At 28.8% G+C, this 24,103-nt stretch overlaps 1 protein-coding gene and 1 long non-coding RNA gene across 5 annotated transcripts in view; one reads left to right on the plus strand and one right to left on the minus strand.

Annotated features, from left to right (window-relative positions):
- The window catches only part of LOC149876724 (uncharacterized), a 316,490-nt gene extending 309,956 nt beyond the window's left edge, over positions 1–6,534 (minus strand). Inside the window, exon 1 of the long non-coding RNA XR_016448544.1 lies at positions 6,089–6,534. This is a non-coding gene — a long non-coding RNA (uncharacterized LOC149876724). The remainder of the gene's footprint in view (positions 1–6,088) is intronic.
- LOC149876741 (uncharacterized) overlaps positions 1–14,076 on the plus strand; it is a 103,393-nt gene extending 89,317 nt beyond the window's left edge. The window contains exons 1-4 of one of the 4 annotated variants that reach the window (XM_090075028.1): positions 7,873–8,256; positions 9,054–9,106; positions 9,179–9,433; positions 10,601–14,076. In XM_090075028.1, coding sequence (XP_089931154.1) covers positions 8,228–8,256; positions 9,054–9,106; positions 9,179–9,433; positions 10,601–13,875 — 3,612 coding nt within the window. In that variant the 5' untranslated portion in view covers positions 7,873–8,227 and the 3' untranslated portion in view covers positions 13,876–14,076. Of the gene's footprint in view, positions 1–7,859; positions 8,257–9,053; positions 9,434–10,600 lie in introns of those variants that run through there. The other 3 variants (XM_090075027.1, XM_090075026.1, XM_090075029.1) reach the window with 3 other exon arrangements.
- The last annotated feature ends 10,027 nt before the right edge of the window (positions 14,077–24,103 follow it).

Consider the following 24,103-nt stretch of genomic DNA (forward strand, 5'->3'; position numbering starts at 1 on the left):
TAAAAATTTAAACATTTAATGCTAAAGTAAAAAAATCAGTCGCAAAAAATCTTTATTTTTTGTAGTCAATTAGTTAAACTCAAGTTATAAAGATTTGAGGGTAAAAGCAAAATTTATAAAAACACGAGATTTCTAACGCATCAAGCGCACTTATTACAAGAAGTGGGAATTAGTATGTTCCTTTAAGTCGTCAATTTGCGATCCCATTTACTAGGTGAAAGTTCGGTGAATTACATAAACTCTTCATTTGAATTATAACGCAGGTCGATAGATTGTTCGGCTGAAAGAAACAAAAACATTAAGCTAAAATACAAAGTCAGAACTTTCTTTGAAAAAAATAAATAAGTAAGAAGCAGGTTTTATTCAAAAGTTAATTAAAGAAAAGGTCAACTAGAGGCTGACCTTGTCTTTAGTTTACTTTTGAATAAAACCTGCTTCTTGTTTATTTTTTATTTAGTGTAATATGCAAAACACAAGATTCAAGTGGCATTTTTATATGTGCTAAAAAATTTTATTCCACTAAACCATTCAGTAAATTATATTAAACATATTCAATCTTTCATCCATCTTTACAAAAAGATAAAAACACAAATGACAGCAAAGTACTTATCACCATGTTGAACTTGCGTCGTTGTTCGTTGGAGATTTTAAATAGTCTTATTACTCATTTGTTGGTTGTCATAGCTATCATGATATTTGCAAACATGATGAATTATGATTAATTTTAAAGTATATTAGAGCCTCAAATTAAATTTGTAACAAAGACTACCATTCACTCGGATTTTAATACCATTCATCATAGGGATCGAAATCTTACACAAAGATAGAGTCATAGAGGTTTGTGGCTGTTTAAAACACAAAAAAATGAGAATGAAAGACTGGAAGTAGACAACTAAATATTCTTTACTAGGATAGCATGCTAGGATTATTTTAGATTAGATAACCGATAATATGCAAATAGTTTTTTTACATGTTTAATGAATTGGATTTTTGAAATCTAGAACGATTGTTTAATAAATGCAAGGGTCTCAGTATATCTTTTGTTATACTAGTAAAATAATAACTTATGCTTTAAAGTGATTTCTATAAAAATTTTTTAGAAAGTTTGTATAGAAATCACTTAAAGCATAAGTTATAATTTTATCAAAAACTAGTTTTTTTATTAAAAACTAAGTAAAAAGTTTTAAGTAATTTTTACTATTAGAAAAAAATCAAAAACTTTCTCCCAAATTTTAAAATGGGAACAAAAACAAAATAATTCTAATCTCGCGATAAGTCTACAATACATAACATTTCTGACCAAAATCGAAATGTTGTTTTTTAAACATTTGTAATATTGAGTTGTTGTCATTGTTCTGAGTTTTTATTTATAACGTAGTAATTATTGATTACCATAATTACATAATATATTAGTAATCATGAGTAAATGGGAAAATACTCGTAAATGGACGAAAAAATTATTGGAGAAATTGATTACAGACGGAGCGGCACGCTTAGTACCAACATAATGGACAAAGAGTAAATGCTGGACACTCTTCCGTTGCATTGAAGTTGGGGATGAGATTTGTCGCTAGACTTACTGCATATATGATTATTTTGTTTTATAAATATGTCAATAATTACCTGCATTTCTCAGGCATTGCATATTGCACACAATGCCAAACTGAGCAGAATTAAGGTTTGATAGTTAACTGAATATTAAATGCTAAATAGATTGCATTTAGCTTAGTTACAATAAATTTTATTTGAGTTTTGTATAACTGCGAGTGATCATGTAGTGATCAACAGGTTGTCAAGGAGTTTGCCGTTTGAAAGCAGTGTGGATTATGGTTGTCAGTGCCGATTGGTCATACTACAACTCTACAAAGACATAATACATCACACATCAATGAGATCAATACATAACCTGGACAATTAAAAATGTCAAGCTTTATACCTAAAAAGACAGGTTATAATAATATAGTTATAAATATAATCAGCGGATTTTGCTTTTCTCTATTTACTGTTAAACTTTTCACCTGTTACTTGCTGCCATTGATAGCAAAATATAATTGTTACATGTTGTTAGCAATATTTTAGAAATACAATGTTTTTTGTAGTACAAAAAAAAAGCCATTATGTATTGCTGTGTATTTAATGTCTATTGCTTATTGCTATATGCTTTACAGGCTCCTAAACACAAACGTGAAAATGCTCAACGTGCAGCCGTGTGAATGATTGCTAAAGACATTTAGCCATTCTCACGTGTTCAGGATAATGGGTTCCCTTACTTTGCTCAAACAATAATTGATATTGGATCGAAGTATGGATCAAGTATGAAAACTTGAGGATATTATGTGTGATCGAACAACGCTTTCTAAGACACTTCTACCAAAGTTTTAAAAAGAATGTGTTCGAAAGCTGAAAGACAAACTTGCTGAGGTTACTCATATCGCAATAACAACCGATCACTGGACAGATGACATTCTAAAATACTCTTTTCAGACTTTTACATCACATTACCTAAACAGCAGTTATTGCCTTGTAAGTAAACATGATGGATTATTTGAGTTTATTGAGTCTAAAACTGGGATTGCCGTAAAAGTAAAGACAACTGAAATACTTAAAAAACTTTTCCCTCAGACTATAAAAAGTGACAATTCAGTACTTGTGACTGAAAAAGGGAGTGATATGAAGTCGGCTTATCGCAGCGATGTTAAACATAGCTGTGCAAGTCATAATCTGAATATAACTGTTGAAAAGACTTTGAAATCTCTTGGTGCTAATTTAGTTCATGAAATGATCAAGACTTCAAAGGAAATGGTGGGCTTCTTCAAACATAGTGGGAAAAACCAGGAACTAAATCACTCAAACAGGATGTTTCGACTCGTTGGAACAGTCAACTTTTTCTTTTGCAATCATTGTTATGCCAGTTAGATCTTGTCAAGTCCATTCTTGCTGATTCAAAGCAGTTTGACAAACCTGAGCAACTGAACAACGTTAACAAAAAATTATTGTATGAAGTTGTAGATTTTTTGCATCCTTTTCACAAGTCTACTGTGCAATTGTCACATGACAATGTGCCGACTTCCCTTGATGTATGGCCGATGCTATTTTGTCTTAGGTTAGTCTGTAAGATCAATGGTTCAGACAGTGACAGTATGCGTGATTTGAAGGCAGCTTTTCTGTCCAGCTTGAATGAAAAATACATCATTCATCTTTTGCACAAGCTTTCAACGCTTACTGTTCCTTCTTACAAATACTTGTCTTTAGTCAATGCAGAAGATCGCAATTTTGTTTATTCAGAGATGCATTGTATGGCAGACAAAATTATTTCTTCACCAAATCAGGTGATACGCAAGGGCTCAGGTAATACAGATACAGATAGCTTTACTGAATGCAGTCATTCAGATCAGCTGCCTAATTTAAAGAAGAACAAAGCTGACCCTGAATCGTATGATTTGCTGGTAGACTTTAAAACAGCTACCGTTTTTTGTTTAAGGTCGACAGTTATGAAACAAGACAAGAGTTCGAAAAATACTTGCCACTGCCCCTGAGAGCGTGTGATGAATTGCAATTCTGGAAAGACGATGAGCATTGACACAAGCCTCCGATGAAGGCATTTATGGGTCGAAAGTTGTTGGCTATTCCTGCTACAAGTACTGCCAGTAAAAGAGTGTTTTAATTAGATATAAACGAACCGAAACCGAATTTTTAAAAAAAGGGTTTGATTGCCATCTCCATTAGTAATGGGTTGTGCAATTCTTGAGGGCTTGTTGTAAATATGAAATGTTGCTCCTCATGACGGTTGCTGAGACATATTTCGAACGAAAATTTTAATTACATTTCAATTTTATTTAATAATTACAGTGAATACAGTTTTTTACTTGAATGTGTCAAAATAAGAATTAGAAACTAATGTTAGATAATTTCTATAATAATTAGTTTATGTCTTAAGCTATACTATATATAATAAAAACACAACTTGTTAATTTTTTTTAAATTTTAATGTTTGTTGTTAAATAACTTTACGTAGTCAAAGAAACAAAGAAATTGGTTCATACTAAGAAAAGAAATCAAAAAAGTATCATTCATTCGTTTTTAATTTATTAGTTTTATTAAGAAACAAAGAAATGAAGAAAGTATCATGCAATTGAAGTTAATAACCATCTTTTAAAAAGTGGTTAAAATCTTCATACCCACATTTTGTTAAACATCTTATTTCACATCAGAACCTTCACTCTGCAATCGAAGGAAATGGAACTCATTGAGTTATTAATTTACCAGTTTTTTATCTTTTTAATCAAAAATCGATTTAGTCTGGATAAACCGCCTAAAAAACCGAAATGAAATGGTTCTAAAAAAGACCGTACGTTTTTTAATAATTGTATGTATAAAAGAACTATATCTCATTACTAAAGTTATGTGAAAAAAATTACTTCAAAATGTTAAACAGTTCTCTAAATATTCTCTAAAACTTTCCTTTTTATTATCAGAGCGGACGCGTAGTACGCAGCAGTGGCGGATCCAGGAAAAATATTGACTGTAGCAAAAGTAAAACCAGAGAGCCACAGCAACAATGGCGTAGCTAGGTGACGGAGGACCTTCTTTTTTTTTTTTTTTATTTTTCCTAAGATATAGATACCCTTCAAAAATTTAGAAAGTTTTGATGGCAGAACTTGTTTAATTCGGCGGTGTTAATCAGGGGTCACTACTATAAAACTCATTCCGATCGGAATTCACGACCATTTCATCTGAAACCCGCTGAAATGAGCGGATTGCTACTATAAACATATTTTTTCGTAATTTAAAAAAACCCAATTAAAATTTACGCGATCTTTGTGTTGCGGAAATCGTAAATCCGATAATTTGAGCTAGCTTTTTTTTTTAACAGTTTCTTGTTTTGAAAACAAAAACAGAAATCAAACTCAATCTCTAACGTTTCTCATTGACAAAATTAGAATAATAAGTTCCACATTTCATTTTTCACTGTCCACCTCAACAACAGGTAATCAATAGTGGGTAAGAAATTTAAAATATTAATTTGGGCACGAATAAATTTCTTACTTTTTTCAGACCAAACTCTATTTTCATATGAATTTCTCCACAAATATCAAAACCAAGTTAATTATCAAATGCTATTTTCAAAAAAAGAGACTATTAAGGTTAGTGTCACTAATAATGAAAGAAACTGCTTTGCCAACTACAAATACTTTTATCTAGATTTCTTTATATTGCAGTAGAACACACTGAATTTGAATATAAAAACTCAGAATTTAATTCTAGAATAGTTGTACTATATTCTATAGAACTATTTGAGTCTAATGTCAAAAACAATCTCATCCAGTGGTATTAGCTTTTGACTCCCCATACTACTTTTGTTAGAATCTGTCACCTTCTTTGTAGTCACTTGTTTGGTGTTGTCCCAGAAGTCCTAAATAGTTAAATAATACATTTTAAGTTTGTAAGATTTTACAACATTGATTACATCCTATACTATGATATTGCGTTATTGCAGTATTTTGCACCGTCTATATTAGGAACCATTTACACCTTGAGCAATAGGTCACTTTTACTATTTTAAAATATTGTCAGGTAACTAATACTGATGCCTTGCAATTTTTATTTTAGTAAAAATGACACAAATTTTCCAACATACAAAATGTGTAAATGGCATCTAGGGGTCAACATAGACAGGTGATACTAAAGCAATACTTTTTATAAAGTAAAATTATCAAGAATATGATAACCACTGACTTCCTCTCTCCTACAAACTTACACTAACTGATTAAAAAGAGAATTAAACTTTTCAGGAGACAACAAATAAAGTTGTTCGATTGGTCAGAGCAAGCTTGATTATTACTTTAATTTCTCCTAAAAAAATTTTAATAAATGGAATCGAATTGTTCAGTTTTAGTTTGCTAGAACAACTTTTAGGATGTTTTTTGATGCTTTTTAAAGGTATTTATTGTTATATATAGAGTAGTAGAAGTGGCGAAGGCTTCCTTTTAAGGGCTTATAACCAAACTAACATCTAATGTGAATAAAACTTGGTAACCTAATTTTAAACTAGGTTTAGAATACTTTTGGAAATGTAAGAAATTATTACATGTCTTAGGTAGTAGATGTTTGGAATGGGGAGTCCATTTGCAACTGCTTTAGAATAGATAGCCTCAGATGCCCAGGTTTTTTTCAAGATTGGTAACCTTTGGTGTTTTTGAGCCATCTGTGACTTTTCACCAAATCTTCTCATTAAAACATCTTTGAATTGTTTGATCCAGTCTGCCAAATTTTTGTGACAAACTCAATGACACTTGAGCTATGTAGGCGTCTTTTTTCTGTCCCCTTGGATAAAAAACATTAAAGCACATTAAATATAATGAACTATGTGTGAGAATAGTATTTTGTATAGGGTCAACACAAACAGGCAACAATAACAATAAAGAATAACTTTGATGTAATGCGATGAAAATTATTTAACATGACATAATAATTTCACTATTTTAAAATTACTGTTTAATTGTGGCTGTGTGTCTGTCTTTGTTATGCCTTAGAAAAAAATTTTTTTTTAATTGGAAGTTCTATGACATATAATTATTGCATTTGTGGTATGTCTATAACATAGGAAAATTACAGTGAAAAAACTACTTAAAACAATTTAATCGTTTTAATCGTTTAATAAAACATTGATTAGCTGGCCTTGTAAATTGATAAAAAAAACGTCTTAAAACTTCTAAAACATATGAACATAGGACTGTGGTAGCTGCACAGAAAGATTCATAATTGGAAATAAGTATAATGTATATTTAAGATAAGGATTTTGGGTTTACTTATATTTCTTTTTTCAAACTTGTTTTTCTTGTGACATTTAGTTGAAAGTTTACACAACTGTCCATAATATAAACAAAACAAAATGTAAAAAAACAATGGATTAATTAGATAATATCTTTTTGTTTTTCATGAATCCGCTAATATTTTCGTCGGAAAGTTTTTACTATACGAAAAAAAATGTTTATAGTAGAGGCAATTAGGGATTATCGGGTTTATGCCAATTTTGTCGAATCCGAAGAAATTCATCGGGTTTACGATTTTTTAAATTCCGATCGGAATGAGTTTTATAGTAGTGACCCCAGATCTATTAAAGAATGATTGTTTGCTTTTAAAGCTTGATACAGCTCCATTTCTTTCATTAAAAAAGTTTATAAAATATATGTAAAGTAATATTAGTTCAATCAAGTACAATTTTGGTTTTTTGCTACAATTGCTGCAGGTTCTCGGTTAATGACTTTTAGTACTTATATAAGACCTCCTTGTTAATAAAAAGGTGGTACTAAATATCTATTTAAATGCACGGGGGTAAACTTAGAGTTGTTTAAAAACATGACAAACTGGATTTTTCTACAGTTGCAACACATAACTTGCCATTTTATTTCACTCCCAGTCAAAATTAAGTAGCAACGCTGCAAAATGTTTTACATTCTTACAAAAATTTATGAACATGAGAGATAAAACCCTATAAAAACTCTGCATATTTTTAGCAAAAATTTTATTTTCGATTTAGTAAAATTAGTTAAGTTCCGACAGTGGCCAAAATTTGATCTAAAATTTTCTGTTATTTTACATAAAAATTTATATATTTTTTTAAATATGTGTGTAGAAAATAATAATAAATGTAGTCCGAGTTGACTGTAGCAATTGCTTCACTTTCTACACCCTGGATCCGCTCCTGCGCAGTGACAAATTATCTCTTTCAGGATACATAGTTTTGGACATTTTTTGCTTTAATAAAAAAATTCCATCCTATTATTTTGTTAAATCCTATTATTTGATTAAGACTCTCACCCATCGACGGCAATTGTTATATAAAATAATCTCAAATCAATTTTTAAAAAAATCAACAACCAGCAAGAAAGTTAACTGACTTGAAGCGTTTTTAAGTGAAATTTCCAACAACTAAAGCATATAAATAAAACTATAAACAAAATCAAGAACTCACCAATTTCAGTTTGTTTCATCGCAAAATTGGTTGGCAGTTTTTCATTATAAAAAACCAGTTCAAACCTTTTATTGATTTAATGGGTTTATGCTTTTTTGTTTTCTATGGTTTGCTGTTGCATGATTCATTTTTTAATTCTTAACGTGCTGGTTTCTATCAGTTCGAGAAAAACTGTAGAATTCAACACTTGTTTTGTCGATCAACCAGCTACTCACATAACGATCGCAGAAAAGAATTTTTTAAATTAAAAAAATGGAGATACTTGAGGAAGAAATGTACCGGTACGTCATCTACTTTTGTACTACTCTTGTTAATTGTCACCTGAATTTTCAACAATTTTAGTTTCGTAGTTTGAAAAGCCGGGGAAAGAAGAGGAAAATATGACTTTACAGAAGTGAATAACAAAGGCAGGATGAAGTGAGAATAATAACAAAGTTCGAAACTGAATAACAAATCTTGAATAAGAAAAGTTTAATACAAGAAACCTCATATCAGAAATCAGATTAACAACCCTTTTTGAAAAACCTCTCACATTTTAAACGTCTTTCAATTAAAAATTTCTCTTTCAATTAAAAGCCTCTAAGTGCTTCGTGTTGGACTTCAAAACTGTTCTTTAACCTATTGGCTTATTAATCATTATTTCAAAACAATGTTACAAGCCCTAGTTTATGCAAATCTCAATCGTGCAGGTACTGCTGTATTATTCAGTATTGCTCAAGTTTTTATTTAAAATAGTTGCTTTAGGAAAGATGGATCATTGGCATCTTTTTTGTTCTTAAGGTGCAGAGTCCCCGTAAGTCAAGTCACTTTAACAATCAATAAAATGCTTTCCATCAAAAGGAAAGTTACAGGGAAGGCAAATTAGTTTCAGTGACTAAGGGTGTTCCTGAAATATCTGATATCAAAAGGTTTATTTCACTTCTAAAACTGCTCTAATTTATTTTGAAGCAGCACCTATTCCTTTGTACTCGTTTATTAACTGTGAAAATGGTTTGCTGACGAACTGAATAGCGTTTTATTTAATTTAAGAGCGTTTACTGAAATTTGTCAAAGCAATTAACGGACTTCTTTTTCGTAGAACGGCTTTAAAAGACGAAGCTGTCATGGAGAACAAGTTGGACGATGTAAAGGGTAACAAAATATATTTAAGATTTCCCACTTCAGACAGATTCTCATTTTCAAAAAAAAAACCTTCTCTTTTAGTTGAAAAATTTCCACAAGATGTGTTTACAACGCTTGCTGATTTGTTGACTTACGATTGGCAAAAGTTTTCTCGATGTCTTACGGTTGATGACTCAGCAATCGACAATGTAAAAGAAGAATTTGAAACGACGAGAGAACAAACTTTGCAAATACTGAACCAATGGCGTAAGAGTAATCCATCAAAAAAATGGCGAGATGTGAAAAGCGGATTACTTTTTTGCAACCGTAAAGATTTGATCAGTGAATGTGAACGAAGTAGGTATTTTGAGAATGATAATTTTTGTGCCGCTGTTGCAAGCCGATGTTCTCCTGCGGCCCCTGAATATTTATTAGAGATTAAAAAAAAACAAACACAAAATATACAAAAAAAGTTAAAACACTGCAGACAATTAAAAGATTTTTTTACCAAACACGAACATTTTTTAAAAGGACAGACTTTCCTTAATTTAGCAAATTTGTCACAAACTTTTCGGGCCTTTTGATCAGCAATATCATATAGCAATTTTGCGGATTAAATTCACACTTGAATTAAGTTCAAAAAAGGTCTATTTATAGAATTATTACATTTAACTACTTAGTTTACAACATTATTTCAAATATGAAATAAAAGTTGAATGTGACTCGCTATCTTGAATTTTTTTGCAGCCCTCCTGCATTGCACGATTTTAACCTCCCACCCTCCCCTAAAGGTTAATGCTCCATAAACTTCTAACGAAGAAAAATTTTTTTCAACCTTTTTAAAATCCTTTTTTAAGAAAATTGATTTCGATTTTGAAAATATAACTGTATTGCGACGAGGCTCTCAAATTAAACTTCAAAATACTCCTCTGGGAGTGTTTTACATGTAAAATGCTTTTTCTAAAAAAATCTGTAATTGTTTTTAATAGCGTGAATGGAATTGCTTAAAAATAAAACAAACTTATAGACAGAATATTTCATCGTAATAATAGCAAGCGTATTAAATATTACATTCAACAGATAGTGAAAAACTTTTTTAATAAAAATTGTTGATTTAATCGTCATTTAAGTCTTAGATTTATGTTTTTAATAAAATTATGTTTCTAGTGATAAATTTAAATCATTATAGAAGTATTAACAATATTGAGCAAGTGATTTATGTCTTAAATTTATGTTAATGTCCTAAATTTATGTTAATTATTCCGATGTGTTCGACAAATCATTATAGAAGTATTAACAATGTTGAGCAAGTATATGAATGGATTCTCCCAATTTCCAGCTGCAAAAAATCATACCTATGCTTAAAAAACATTTCTCGAAGAAACTATTTATCTTCGAGATTTAATGTTTAAACTATCAAAAACTAAAAATGTGAAATGCGAAATGCCGTTCAAAATATAACTTCTAAACATTCCTCAAAAAATGTCACCGCGCAGTTAAATATGAAGAGTTTTTGTCTTTTAGAGTTAATATCCCGACACTCCATTTTCGGTATCCTACCGCCGACAAAAACCTTCTTTTCACGTGACGATGAACTTCATCAAATTCATAAATACGTGTCCCAAACAAACGATTCGGGTAAATCAATCACGGTTTTAACTGGAATGTCTGGAATTGGAAAGACTCAGCTCGCTAGAAAATATGCAGCATTTTATAACGATCATTTTGAAAGTATTGTGTGGGTGGATGCAGCATTTGATAAAATACAAGTTTCTATGACTAATCTCTGTCACCAACTAGGGTTAAGCGTAAGAGATTCTCAAGGCGATCCGTTCGATATTGAAATAGTTTCTAGAAAAATACATCACTATTTTGAAAGAGAAAAAACGCTTTACATTTTCGACAACGTCGACGATGAGAGTGTGAAGAATTTTGTAAAATACGTATCAAACAATAAAAAATCATTTACTTTGGTAACATCGCAATGGAAATCATGGTCTACCGATGTTAATCAAGTGCAAATTAACTCTTTCTCGCCTCAAGATGCGTTACTTTTCGCAAAAAGAAGCATTAAACAAATATTAACAAACGATGACGAAAAACTAAAAGAAATAACCAAAGTGCTTCAATATCATCCACTCGCCATTAATCAAGCCATTTTCTTTATAAACAACAACAGCGTTTCTTTGCAGGACTATTTAGATCTTTTTCGATCATATCCTTTCGAAATGCTGGTGGAAGGTATCCCAACTGAAGTGGAAACAAAGTTTATTATAACATCTATTAGCTTAGTATTAAACAAAATAGAGAAATCAAATGAAAATTCAGTGGAAATTTTAAACCATTTATCGTATTGCGACGGTCAACACATCACAAAAAAGTTTCTTCACGGTGTTTCAAAACACCTGAAAATAAACGAAGTGCTTTTGATAAACAGAGCAATAAGATTACTAGTAAGTTATTCGTTGCTTGATCGTTTCGACGATGACAATGATAGATATGCGATGCACGAAATGACCCAGTTAGCATGTAAATGTTATCAAAAACGCAAAGAAACAACAGAAATATGCAACGAAAACATCGCCCGTTTTCTAAAATTAGAGTTGGAAGTGGTAAAGGAACACGTTGACGATGGGAAGCACTTCTATAACCATTTCATCCATATGTTTCGTATCAATAAACCAAAAATGTGTGAAGTGTTTCATCAACAGAGTCAGAGTATCCAAAGTTTCTTATCAAACAATGGTTTCTTTCAAGAAGCAATTAATATAATCGATGCCATTGAAAAGTATAACACAAAATCTTATGGAACTGAAAATGAAATAACTTTAGATACTAAACATAGCATAGCAAACTGTTTAAGAGATATGGGAAAATGTAATGACGCTTTAGAAATTTATTATCAAGTTGATAAAATACAAAAAGATATTTTAGGTATCAATCATCCATCAACATTGGCTACAAAAAATAATATAGCAAACTGTTTCTATCGAATGGGAAAATATAATGAAGCTTTAGAAATTTATTATCAAGTTAACAAAATACAAACGGATATTTTAGGTATCAATCATCTCTCAACATTGACTACAAAAAATAATATAGCAAACTGTTTGAGTGATATGGGAAAATATAATGAAGGTTTAGAAATTTATTATCAAGTTGATAAAATACGAACGGATATTTTAGGTATCAATCATCCAACAACATTAGGTACAAAAAATAATATAGCAAACTGTTTCTATCGAATGGGAAAATATAATGAGGCTTTAGAAACTTATTATCAAGTTGATAAAATACAAACGGATATTTTAGGTATCAATCATCCATCAACATTTGCTACAAAAAATAATATAGGAAACTGTTTGAGTAATATGCGAAAATATAATGAAGCTTTAGAAATTTATTATCAAGTTGATAAAATACAAGCGGATACTTTAGGTATCAATCATCCATCAACTTTGGATACAAAAAATAATAAAGCAAACTGTTTGAGTGATATGGGAAAATATAATGAAGCTTTAGATATTTATTATCATGTTGAAAAAATACAAACGGATATTTTAGGTATCAATCATCCATCAACATTGGCTACAAAAAGTAATATAGCAACCTGTTTGAGTGATATGGGAAAATATAATGAAGCTTTAGAAATTTATTATCAAGTTGATAAAATACGAACGGATATTTTAGGTATCAATCATCCATCAACATTGGCTACAAAAAATAATTTAGCAAACTGTTTGAGAGATATGGGAAAATATAATGAAGCTTTAGAGATTTATTATCAAGTTGATAAATTACAAACGGATATTTTAGGTATCAATCATCCATCAACATTGGCTACAAAAAGTAATATAGCAAGCTGTTTGAGTGTTTTGGGAAAATATAATAAAGCTTTAGAGATTTATTATCAAGTTGATAAAATACAAACGGATATTTTAGGTATCAATCATCCATCAACATTGTCTACAAAAAATAATATAGCAAACTGTTTGAGTGATATGGGAAAAGATAATGAAGCTTTAGAAATTTTATATCAAGTTGGTAAAATACGAACGGACATTTTAGGTATCAATCTTCCATCAACATTGTCTACAAAAAATAATATAGCAAATTGTTTGAGTGATATAGGAAAATATAATGAAGCTTTAGAAATTTATTATCAAGTTAATAAAACCCAAACGGATATTTTAGGTATCAATCATCCATCAACATTGTCTACAAAAAATAATATAGCAAATTGTTTGAGTGATATGGGAAAATATAATGAAGCTTTAGAAATTTATTATCAAGTTCATAAAATACGAACGGATATTTTAGGTATCAATCATCCATCAACATTGTCTACAAAAAATAATATAGCAAATTGTTTGAGTGATATGGGAAAATATAATGAAGCTTTAGAAATTTATTATCAAGTTGATAAAATACAAACGGATATTTTAGGTATCAATCATCCATCAACATTGGCTACAAAAAATAATATAGCAAACTGTTTCTATCGAATGGGAAAATATAATGAAGCGATAGAAATTTATTATGAAGTTGATAAAATACAAACGAATATTTTAGGTATAACTCATCCATCAACATTGGCTACAAAAAATAATATAGCAAGCTGTTTGAGTGTTATGAGAAAATTTAATGAAGCTTTAGAAATTTATTATCAAGTTGATAAAATACAAACGGATATTTTAGGTACCAATCATCCATCAACATTGGCTACAAAAAATAATATAGCAAACTGTTTGAGAGTTATGAAACAACTAGAAATTGAAGTTTTGGAAGATGTGAAATGAAAGATAGAATAAAAAAAATCGAAGTTGTTAACTTTTTTAATGTCGATTAATGTTAATTTATTAGAAATGTGTAAATAAATTATTATGATTTTTACATCTTTTTTTTAACGGAAGTTCTTTTTCCAATGTACGATAAAAAGTTTGAAGATGATAGAAGTTGTAACAAAGTAAAGTTATAATGAAGGAATCCATAAAAAAAAAGAAGTTGTATTGAGTTAATGAATGAAATTATTAAATGCAAATGAATGAAAATATGTTCGAAAGAGTGTAAACTTAAAAATAATTTTTTTACAGCCGGAAAATTAGAAACGCAATGTTTCAGATAAGGACCCTTGGGAGAAGTTTTAAATAAATTTTAAATGATCTTTTATGTAAAAGTGAAATAAAATAATAAAAGTTCTATAGTTTTTTGTATAACTTTGTTAAACTAATTAACTTCTTATTTTGTTAGCAAAGAAATTGTCGTAACTCATAATAATGTCATAATTAATATAATTAAATATTTTTCTCATAGTTAAACTTCGCGTGAAATAAGAATGAGGCTAGCAAAATTAATTGCACTCTGAGTCATATGTCCACGTATGCGGCTGTTAATATCAGATATAACAGAAAAAAATGAGTGCAAAGTTTTACTAGGCGTGTACATTTGTATACGCCAAGTAAAAATTAAATTCGATTGCAATCATTTTACAAAGCATTCAAGCATATCCACATCCGTACGCACAAAATCATTCGAAACTCAAAATGTTTCACGAAAGCTTTAAAATAAAAAAAAAGGTTTTTGTCACACAAATGTATGATTCGGATTGCTAGTGTCGCTTTAATTGGGAGAATTTCACTTGAATGAAAGAGGATATATATTATATGAAGACGTTCTCTAAAAATATTCCACAAATACGCAAGGGCTTATCTTCAATTTAAAAAAAGACAAAAGGAAAAAATTAAAAAAAGAAATTAAAGGAAAATAAAAAGCAGTGCATAAAATGTGAATTGCTAAATTAAATACAAAATTTTAAAAATGAAATTTGGAAAACAAAATTAAAAACGAAATATAAAGAAGGTTGAAATAGAGGAATTTTTTTATATTTATTTATAAATAATTTTATAGGAAAAGTTTAAAAAACACGCTCATATAAAAACAATTTTTTAGAAGAAATGTTCTTAAGAAATATTTCTTAAAAAAAAAGTTTACTAGAAGTTTGAATTAGTGGTATGGCTTGATAGAAAAAGTCAAAAGAAATAAGTTATAGCAGATATTTAAAGAAGAAATGAAAATTAGAAATGTAAATTAGAAATTTCAAGTTGAAATTTCAAGTTGAAATTTCAAGTTGAAATTTCAAGTTGAAATTTCAAGTTGAAATTTCAAGTTGAAATTTCAAGTTGAAATTTCAACTTAAAATTTCAACAAGAAATTTCAACTTTATGTTTCAACTTGAAATTTCAACTAAAGTTTCAACAAGAAATTTTAATTAGAAATTTAATTTAGAAATTTAATGTAGAAATATAAACTAGAAATCAAAGAAGAGCCAGAAGCATTAATTATAAACTATATATTAGATATAATTTCAGATTTTAATTAGAAACTTAAATCAACAAAGTAAGTAAGAAATTAAACTTAGAATTTTAAAATAAAATTCTAAACTTAATTATTAATAAACTTATTAATAATTTTAATGTTTAAACTTAAAAGTTAGAAGTTTTAATTAGAAACTAAAGTTATTAATTTCATTTTCATTTAACATTATTTAATTTTAATAAGAAGTTTCAACTCATCTTCTGATTTCATCCAGAAGTAAATTAAAATTAGAATAAGCTTAAAAGATGATGGAATATATTCTAGCATTTCAGAAGACTCGTCACAAATGGTACGAAACTCTACACCATCACATGACGGACATCTAGGATCAGGATTTAATACTAAGTCAGTGCGTTCTAAATGATTTGGTAATTTTAAATTGAAACTAAAATTATTAATTTTATTTTAATTAAACATTTAATTTAATAAGAAATTTCAACCAAAGTTCAAAATTTCAAAATTCAAAAATCAGAAGTCTACATTTAAAATTTAAACAATGGTTTTAACTTAGAAGTTCAAATTTAAAAAAACTAAAGAAAAAGATTAAATTAGAAATTTGGATTTGGATTTTAAACTGGAAACTTAAATTCGAAACTAATTCTAGATATTAAATTAGAAAATCAAACTTGAAACTTAAACTAGAAATTTGAATTTGAAATTTAAATAAAAAGATTATGGTAAAATTTTTAATTAAACTTATTTTATTTCAATTAACTTAGATAATTAGAAGTTTATGTAAGAAACTCAATCAAGAAATTTAAACTAAAAATATAAATTAGAAAGTTACATTAATTAGAAAAAATAACGCGAGAATCAGAAAGTTTAATTTGAATCTTTAGTTCAAACCTTTAAATAAGTAACTTTAGTTAGAAAATAAATTTATATTAGAAATTTAAATAAATTGTTTATATTAAAAACGTAAATACAAATATTTAATTAGAAATTTACATCAAAAAGTCGAATTATGAGTTTAAATTATGAATTTAAATAAGAACATCAAATTTAACATTTTAGCAATAAGTTTGAAAAAAAAAAGTTTATTATCCGTTAAATAATTATCTTAGCAATTTAAATCAGATATTTAAATTTAAAACCTAAATTAAAAAAAAAAAAAGGAAGTTAATAAAGTAAAAATTTTAAATTACAATTTCATGTTAGATATATAAATTAGAAATAAAAAATATAATATTAAACTATAAATCTAAATTTCGAGAAGATCCCCTCCCCTCCTCTTTGGACATGGCTTCTAAAAACAATTCTTTGTTATTTTACATATAACTGGGTCAAAAAATGGCAGAGTTCAATTTTCTTCAAAAGAGATTTTCTCGTTTGAGAGTGATGACCATTTAAAGTTATTGAAGGGGGTAAAAAAGGTGGGAAATTTAAACTTTTAATGGTCGACCTCCTCATCCGTAGAGGAACTTTGATCTAATTTAAGAAAGAATAAAAAAAAAAAACATGATTTATTAGGTGCTCAAGGTTGAGGGCAGTTAGAGATTAGCTCCAATAACTTTTCACAAGTCATCCATATTTGACACTGATATCAACATACTAGAAAATTTAGTTTGCCTCATACCTCTTAGTTACCTCTCATTTTATTTATCTTGAACAACAAAAATCCTGAGCGCTCCCCTAAAAAACGTCATTTCTCCCCTGGTCCTCAGTGAAAAAACTTGTTTTTTAAAGTTTTGAAATGAGAAAATGTTTCCCGATGCTTATTTTGAAAAAAATTCTAAAGACGTGTTGCAAGATATTAGAGTATGTTTCTATGCACCATGCTTAGTAGACTTAGTTGCTTGTTTGAACTTTCTTTAAACTTTTGAGCAATCTTTTTATCGGATCTCAGATTAATGTCATATAAATGAATTTTAATCGTAAAAATTTAAACATTTAATGCTAAAGTAAAAAAAAAATCAGTCGCAAAACATCTTTTTTTTTTTTGTAATTATTTAGTTAAATTTAAGTTAAAAAGATTTTATAATCAAAGCAAAAGTTATACAATTTCGAGATTTTTAATATTGCAAAGTGCTTATACGCATCAAGCGCACTTATTACAAGTAGTGGGAGTATTAATAAGAACGTTCTCTTAAGTCGTCACTTTGCGGTCTCATTCACTAGATAAAGGTTCGGTGAATTACATAAACTCTCCAGTTGAATGATAACGCAAGTCGATAGACTGTTCGCCTGAAAAAAACAAAAACATCAAGCTAAAATACAAAATCAGAACTTTCTTTGAAAAAAAAAAAGGTCAGCCTCCGAGAGACTGACCTTGCCTTTAATTAACTTTTAAATAAAACCTGCTTCTTGTTGATTTTTTTTTTAATGTAATATGCAAATAACAAGCTTCAACTGGGATTTTAATATGTGCTAGAAATTTTTATAGCACTAAACCATTTAGTAAATTATATTAAACATATCCATTCCTTCATCCATCTTTTCTAAAAGATAAAAACACAAATGACAGCAAAGTACTTAATCACCATGTTGAACTTGATCTGCGTCGTTGTTCATTGGAGATTTTAAATAGTCTTATTACTCATTTGTTGGTTGTCATAGCTATCAAAATAGTGCTTTTCGTTTTGCATTTTACACCAAGCTACTTAGTGCGATCCAATATTTAATTAAAGATTAATATACTTATCAATCCACGATGGCTTGATTGTAGTAGACTAACGGTTTTTGGTAAAAGTTTATTTCAGCCATATACAAACAAGTGTTTATTGAGGTAACAGCAAAATAATTGAATGTCAGGGCGACGTTTTATATATATTTTATTTGATGTTTGATTGTTTAGTTAAGTGTTATGATGAAGGTAATGGATTAGGGAGGTATGGGTTGTAGAGTTGTGTGGAAAGATATATGGAGGTTGGGATCGAGGCTTGTGGCGTTAGGATTCCTTGGATAGGAATGGGCGAGGTTTGGGAATAGTTTGGTTAGGAATGGGCAAGGTTTAATCGTTAAAGGGCTATGGTTTTATTTGCAATTTTCTATATATAATCAGTTGCATAATAAAACTTAACAAACGTTTTATTAGTGTGTAATGGTTAGCACTATTTTTCTCATAACTTTTATATAATACAAATAATTTTCTCTTACGCTTCTCGCAGTGTTCAAAAATGTTTATATCAATTACTCCTCTTTTTTATTACAAATATCTCTTCTTTTTTTGAATCTTCTGATTATTCTCCTTCAATCAATATTAAAATCTTCTTCTTTTCTTCATTTATTCAACTGCTTATTAAACTGCTTGTTCATCAAAGTCTTTTTCTCATCACCAAATTCTTTCTCTTTTTAAATTTGTTCTTAAAACTTTCTTAAAACTTTCTCTTTAAAACTTCGTCTTCTTTTCTTCTTCTCTCCTTCCAAATATGTTTTAGCTCTAAAGTAAATACAAATCCCTTTTATAGTTCTACCGTCACTCAAGCATTCACTTCATTTTGTTGTTCTAACATAATTACTTTTGTCTAGTATTTGCTTCTCTAAAAGTAATATATCTATTTGTTCTTCTTGCATCTTCAATAAATTTACTTTTCCACTTGTTATGAAACCAAAACTTTTTTAAATGACTTTTTCAGTATTTACAAAGATTGAAACTTTACAATAGTTTTATAGTTGCTTAATGGTTGTGAGAAAATTTCTTATAAGTTCTGCTAAAACTTTTATAAAAGGTTGAGTTTTTACCATAGCTTAATGCTTGCTTGATGGTTGTGAGAAACGTCTTTATAATTTCATCCACAATTTTTACAAATGGTTGAAACTTTATAATAGCTTAATGGTTTGGTATCTGGTTGAAAACGAGGCGATGCAGCTTTAAAACGAGGTGATGCAGCTTTAAATTTATTAACCATAATTTTGACTTTAAGTAGGGTATATGGTTGAAATTACTTTTCGATTTCTTCAGCAAAAGTAAAGTTGAAATACAGCTTAATAATTGAACCTATGGTTGAAAATAGCTTTTTTAAAAAATTCTGTTTAAACTTTTCAATTATAAATTTAAACACAGCTTGACGGTTAAACATATGGTCAAAATAGGTTGAGCAAAAACTCGCATTTTACATCTACTAAAAAGCACAAACCTTTATGCCTTCATGTAAACAAAAACTGACTACTTCGAAATCAAGCTTTCTGTGTGCATCAAATGTTACATACATTATAATTCATGCCGATGATTGTGTAAATCTAAAACGGCTATTTTTCATTACCACACAAATCAGCTAAAAAAGCTTTTGCAAAGAACATTATGAGGGATTCTTTATTTATTATTCTATGAAAGTTCGTCTTTTCAATTACTTTTTTACTTTAATATTATCAAAGATTTATCAAAGATCAAATATTATTAGAGAATATCCAAAAATTCTGTTAAAAAATTAAAATTCACAAATAGGAGAATCGCACGTTTCGCAAGAGTAACACGTTTTATAGCTTGTTTATGTCTTGCAACTTTTTTGCAACTCGATTACTAAAAGGTTACATTTAAAGAATTTATAACAGCTGAATGTCTTTTCTTAATTGCCATCACACAATCATCAGAGCTGTCTTTTTATGCCTCTGTTACTAAAAGTTTTTTTACGTATCGAAAGAAAGAAAAAGTACACAAAATGTGTGTATATATATATATATATATATATATATATATATATATATATATATATATCATATCATAAAAATATTTCTCATTGGTTTTTGAATGGGATAAGTTTTTGCTTTGATAGGATAAATCGCTTCCTAAGCTTTTTTTCCAGTTATTTTGGCAGTTTGTTCTTTACTCAGGTGATAAAAAAGTCTTTTTGCATAGCTTTCTGAAATAAGTTTAATCAGTGCAATTAAATGGTTATCAGTTATAGCTGAGTCAAACAAACGAGAAGTTTGTTCATTAAATATTTTTGAGTAATCAACTGACCTCAAAACAGCACTAGTAATGGCATTTTGAATTCCTATTTCATTTGGAAGGTTGCCATTTATTGAGGCAAGCAACCTTTGGAAACATCTTTCAGTTTCTTCGCATATGATAACAACTTTTTTGGTTTATTTAATTAAACCTCCTCTGTCTTTGAATTTTAAAAAACTGGTTTGTTCGAAATAATAATAAAGTACGAATGCATTCCGACATTTAATGCAGATGGTTTTTTGTAAATTCATGTATCATAGATTTTTTGATAAAATACATAAAAATGATAATGTTTGATACAAAATATATGTTATAAAAAAATTCCCTTAATAAGTCGTTTTAAATAACAAGTCAAAAACAATCGACTCAATCATTGAGAGCTGGAATATTACAAAGAATAATATATAAGTAAAATAATATATATTAAAAAATAAAATTTTGCATTTAATATTTTTATTAAATACTATATCCATTAATTACATTTAAGTTATTTAATAATCCTAGAAGGAACTCCTGAGTTGTGTGTACTCACAGCACTCAGCTAATAGTTCATGCAGCATGTACATATCTGGTATCTTGCTACAAAAATTGAAAATAGAAAATTTGTCAAAGTTGTAAGTAGACACCACTGCCGCTTACCATACAGTTATGTTATGAACCTTCTAGCACACTTCATTGTGTTATTAAGAACTAAAAGGTACATAAGTTATGTATATTTAATCGTAAATTGCACTTAAAAGTATATCGAATATTTTGTACTTTGATATTTAAATAATTTCTTTGTCTGATTTTTTTAGAAATCATTTAATTACTTCAAAATTTTTAAAACTTTATTTCATAGTGTAGTTTTTCTCTGAAAACTCGGCTTAATTATTTTCTTTCATATTTCTGTTAAAAGCCTTATAAAATGTACATCGGTAGCGATTCCACGGCTCAACGAAAAACATTTGACGTTTGACAAAAAACACGAAATTTTCATGAACTTTACTCTCTTATATCTTTTTGTATGCTTAAGCAAACACCTTGAGATTTTTTGAATCAATTAGTGTTACTCAACCTCTTTCCAGCCAAATATAGAAAGTACTATGGATTATATGGCTTCATTTAAATTTTATCCATATCTTAAGACCACTTTGAAGAAAAAAGCTTGAAGCGGGAACGTTTTTTTAAAACGAAGCTTTTGGAGGTTAGGATTCCTTAGTACCAAAACACATCCAATTTTTATAAAACTTTCCGTATATATTAAAAAAGGGATGAGGAATCTAATGGAATGTGGACACTTTTTAACTTTTATACATAAATTTTTAGTTCTTTACGTTTCGAAACTTCAAGGTTAATTTTTTTAAAAAAAAAAAGTTTTTTTTAAAAGAGTCCAGGTGGAAATTGCAAGTTTAGTCTTTCCTCTTTTTATAACAAGTATTTATTTATGTTTTCTTGAAGAATAGATTCTAAGGATTTGTATATAGAAATTATGTATATATATATCTATATTCCTTCGCATATTTTATGACGTTTATTGTTTTGATTTTCGCGACGTAAGAATTATTATGTTCTATTTCCAAGTTTTAACGTTGGGAGAAAAATTTTGATTTTTTCTAAAAGTAAAAATTGTTGAAAGTTTTAGCTTTAATTTTTAAAAAAATAAAAACTTTTGCTTTAAATAATTTATGTTTAAGCAAATTATTTGAAAAAATATTTATAAAATAATGCGTGTTTTAAAAGTTATTATTACTAACTAAAATTAATAACTCATTTTCTCCCAACATTTAAAATGGAAGATGGAACAAAATAATTCTTACCTCGCGTTTTGCGTAAAATAGATGAACTTGGGCAATTTATTTTTTTATAGTTGGTAAATCAATATGGAAAATTTCAAGTCAAACGTAATAACGATTCAAGAGTTATTCAAGAGTCAATATGACACCAAAACTAAGTAAATAATTAAAAACCTTCAGTCTGTAAAATAGACGATTCTGGGCAATCCCAACAGCATTAAATTTTTTTTTTGTTGGTATTTTGTTGTTTTATAGTTGTTGAATCAATATGGAAAATATCAAGTCAAATGTAATAACGGTTCAAAAGTTATTCAAAAGTCAATATGATCCAAAAATACTCTCTTTTTCGGTGCCATAACATTGCAAATTTTCCATACTTAAGCCCTATACCTTTCGTCAAAAAATCATCAGTTTTTGCACTACAAAAAATTCAATAACTTTAGATCCGCTTAACTTCAAAGGCCGAATGACCCCTCATTTTTTAAGTCAAATCAAGCTCTATACAATGATATAAACTATATATGTTTATTTGAACTATAAAAAAATCGTCTGGAATGGCTAACATCGGTCACCGCTGAGAGCTCAGATCGCCGCCGTCTTACGAGGCCAATTTAGGCTTCAATTTTTTTTTGAAAAAGACAATTGAAAACGCTCTCCAGTTATATTTTGAGATCAGTGGCTTCATTATTTATCATGTTTCGAATATAAGTACTAATTTATGACTCATTCGACTGATTTAATAAAAAGTGTATTTAATCATCTGCATTTCAAGTAAAAAGTAACAGCCATATTGTATAAATTATAGCGAGATATATTACAAAAATTGTGATTTTTTAAACCACTATCAATATGAAGTCGTCGAAAGTAACTTATAGTGCGAATGAAGCTTCTAAAATAATGCTTGAATGGTTAAACGAAGATCATAGTGAATCAGAAAGTGAGTCTGAAAGCAGTTCTAGCTCAGAAGATTTAGAAGCTGGTGTATCTGCTAATTGTGACAATGTTGATTCATGGGTACTTCTTGGAGAAGATTCAACGATAGTCCAACACATTCATTTTGATTTTGTCCTTGTAATAGACCTGGAGTCAATACAAGTCTCAATGAAAACTCAACTATTTTAGACTGTTTTAAAGAATTTTTTAGTGACAAAATTTAAGATGAATTAGTTAGATTTATGAATTCTTTTACCTCTTACAAAATGCAGATAGATAGTCCATGTTTAAGTTCATCTATATTTTCTTCTTGGTAAGTAACCCAAATTAACAAATATGATGTTGTTAAGTTTATCAGTGTCATGGTTGCAATGGGATTAGATAAAAGACCCTCAATTAAAGACTTTTGGTCACTAACTGATATATATCGCAGTCCTTGGTATAAATTTATGTTTCCTAGAAATAGATTTGAAGTTGCTCCAACTCAAGTAAGCCATGCAAAAGAAAAAATTGAACCATTTATGAAAAATCTTATTGCAAATTACCAAAAGCATTTTATCCATATGAAGATGTTTCTGTTGATAAAATGGTCATTAAATCTAAGGGTAGATGGAAAAATAAACAATACAACCCCAGAAAACCAAGCAAATACCATGTTAAAACATTTGGATTGTGTGACAGTGCTACTGGTTATGCCTTTAACATCCTTACGTGTTTTGGAAGCCATACATCTTGTAACTCTGACACAAAAGGAATGGGACAATCACAAAAAATCTTTGAATATTTACTTAAACCTCTTGGAAAGGGTCACCACACTTTTGCTGATAGATATTACATAACACACTCTTTGATCTATCTAATATCAAAATCATTTCACTGCACTGGAACCTTAGAAACAAATCACAGGAATTTTCCAGATAATATCAAGTTCCAAAAAGGTTGTAGAAACATCTACAAACAAACTATTATTGCAGTGAATCTGGAATTCTACTATAAATAAAAAAAGCTAAAAAACCAGTTGTAGTTTTTCTACTAAGTTTGCAAAAAATGTTGCTG

This window comes from Hydra viridissima, unplaced genomic scaffold (genome assembly GCF_058129835.1).
Source record: "Hydra viridissima isolate aposymbiotic clone 2 unplaced genomic scaffold, HvirCarnegie_v1 scaffold_18, whole genome shotgun sequence".
Classification (NCBI taxonomy): Eukaryota; Metazoa; Cnidaria; class Hydrozoa; order Anthoathecata; family Hydridae; genus Hydra; species Hydra viridissima.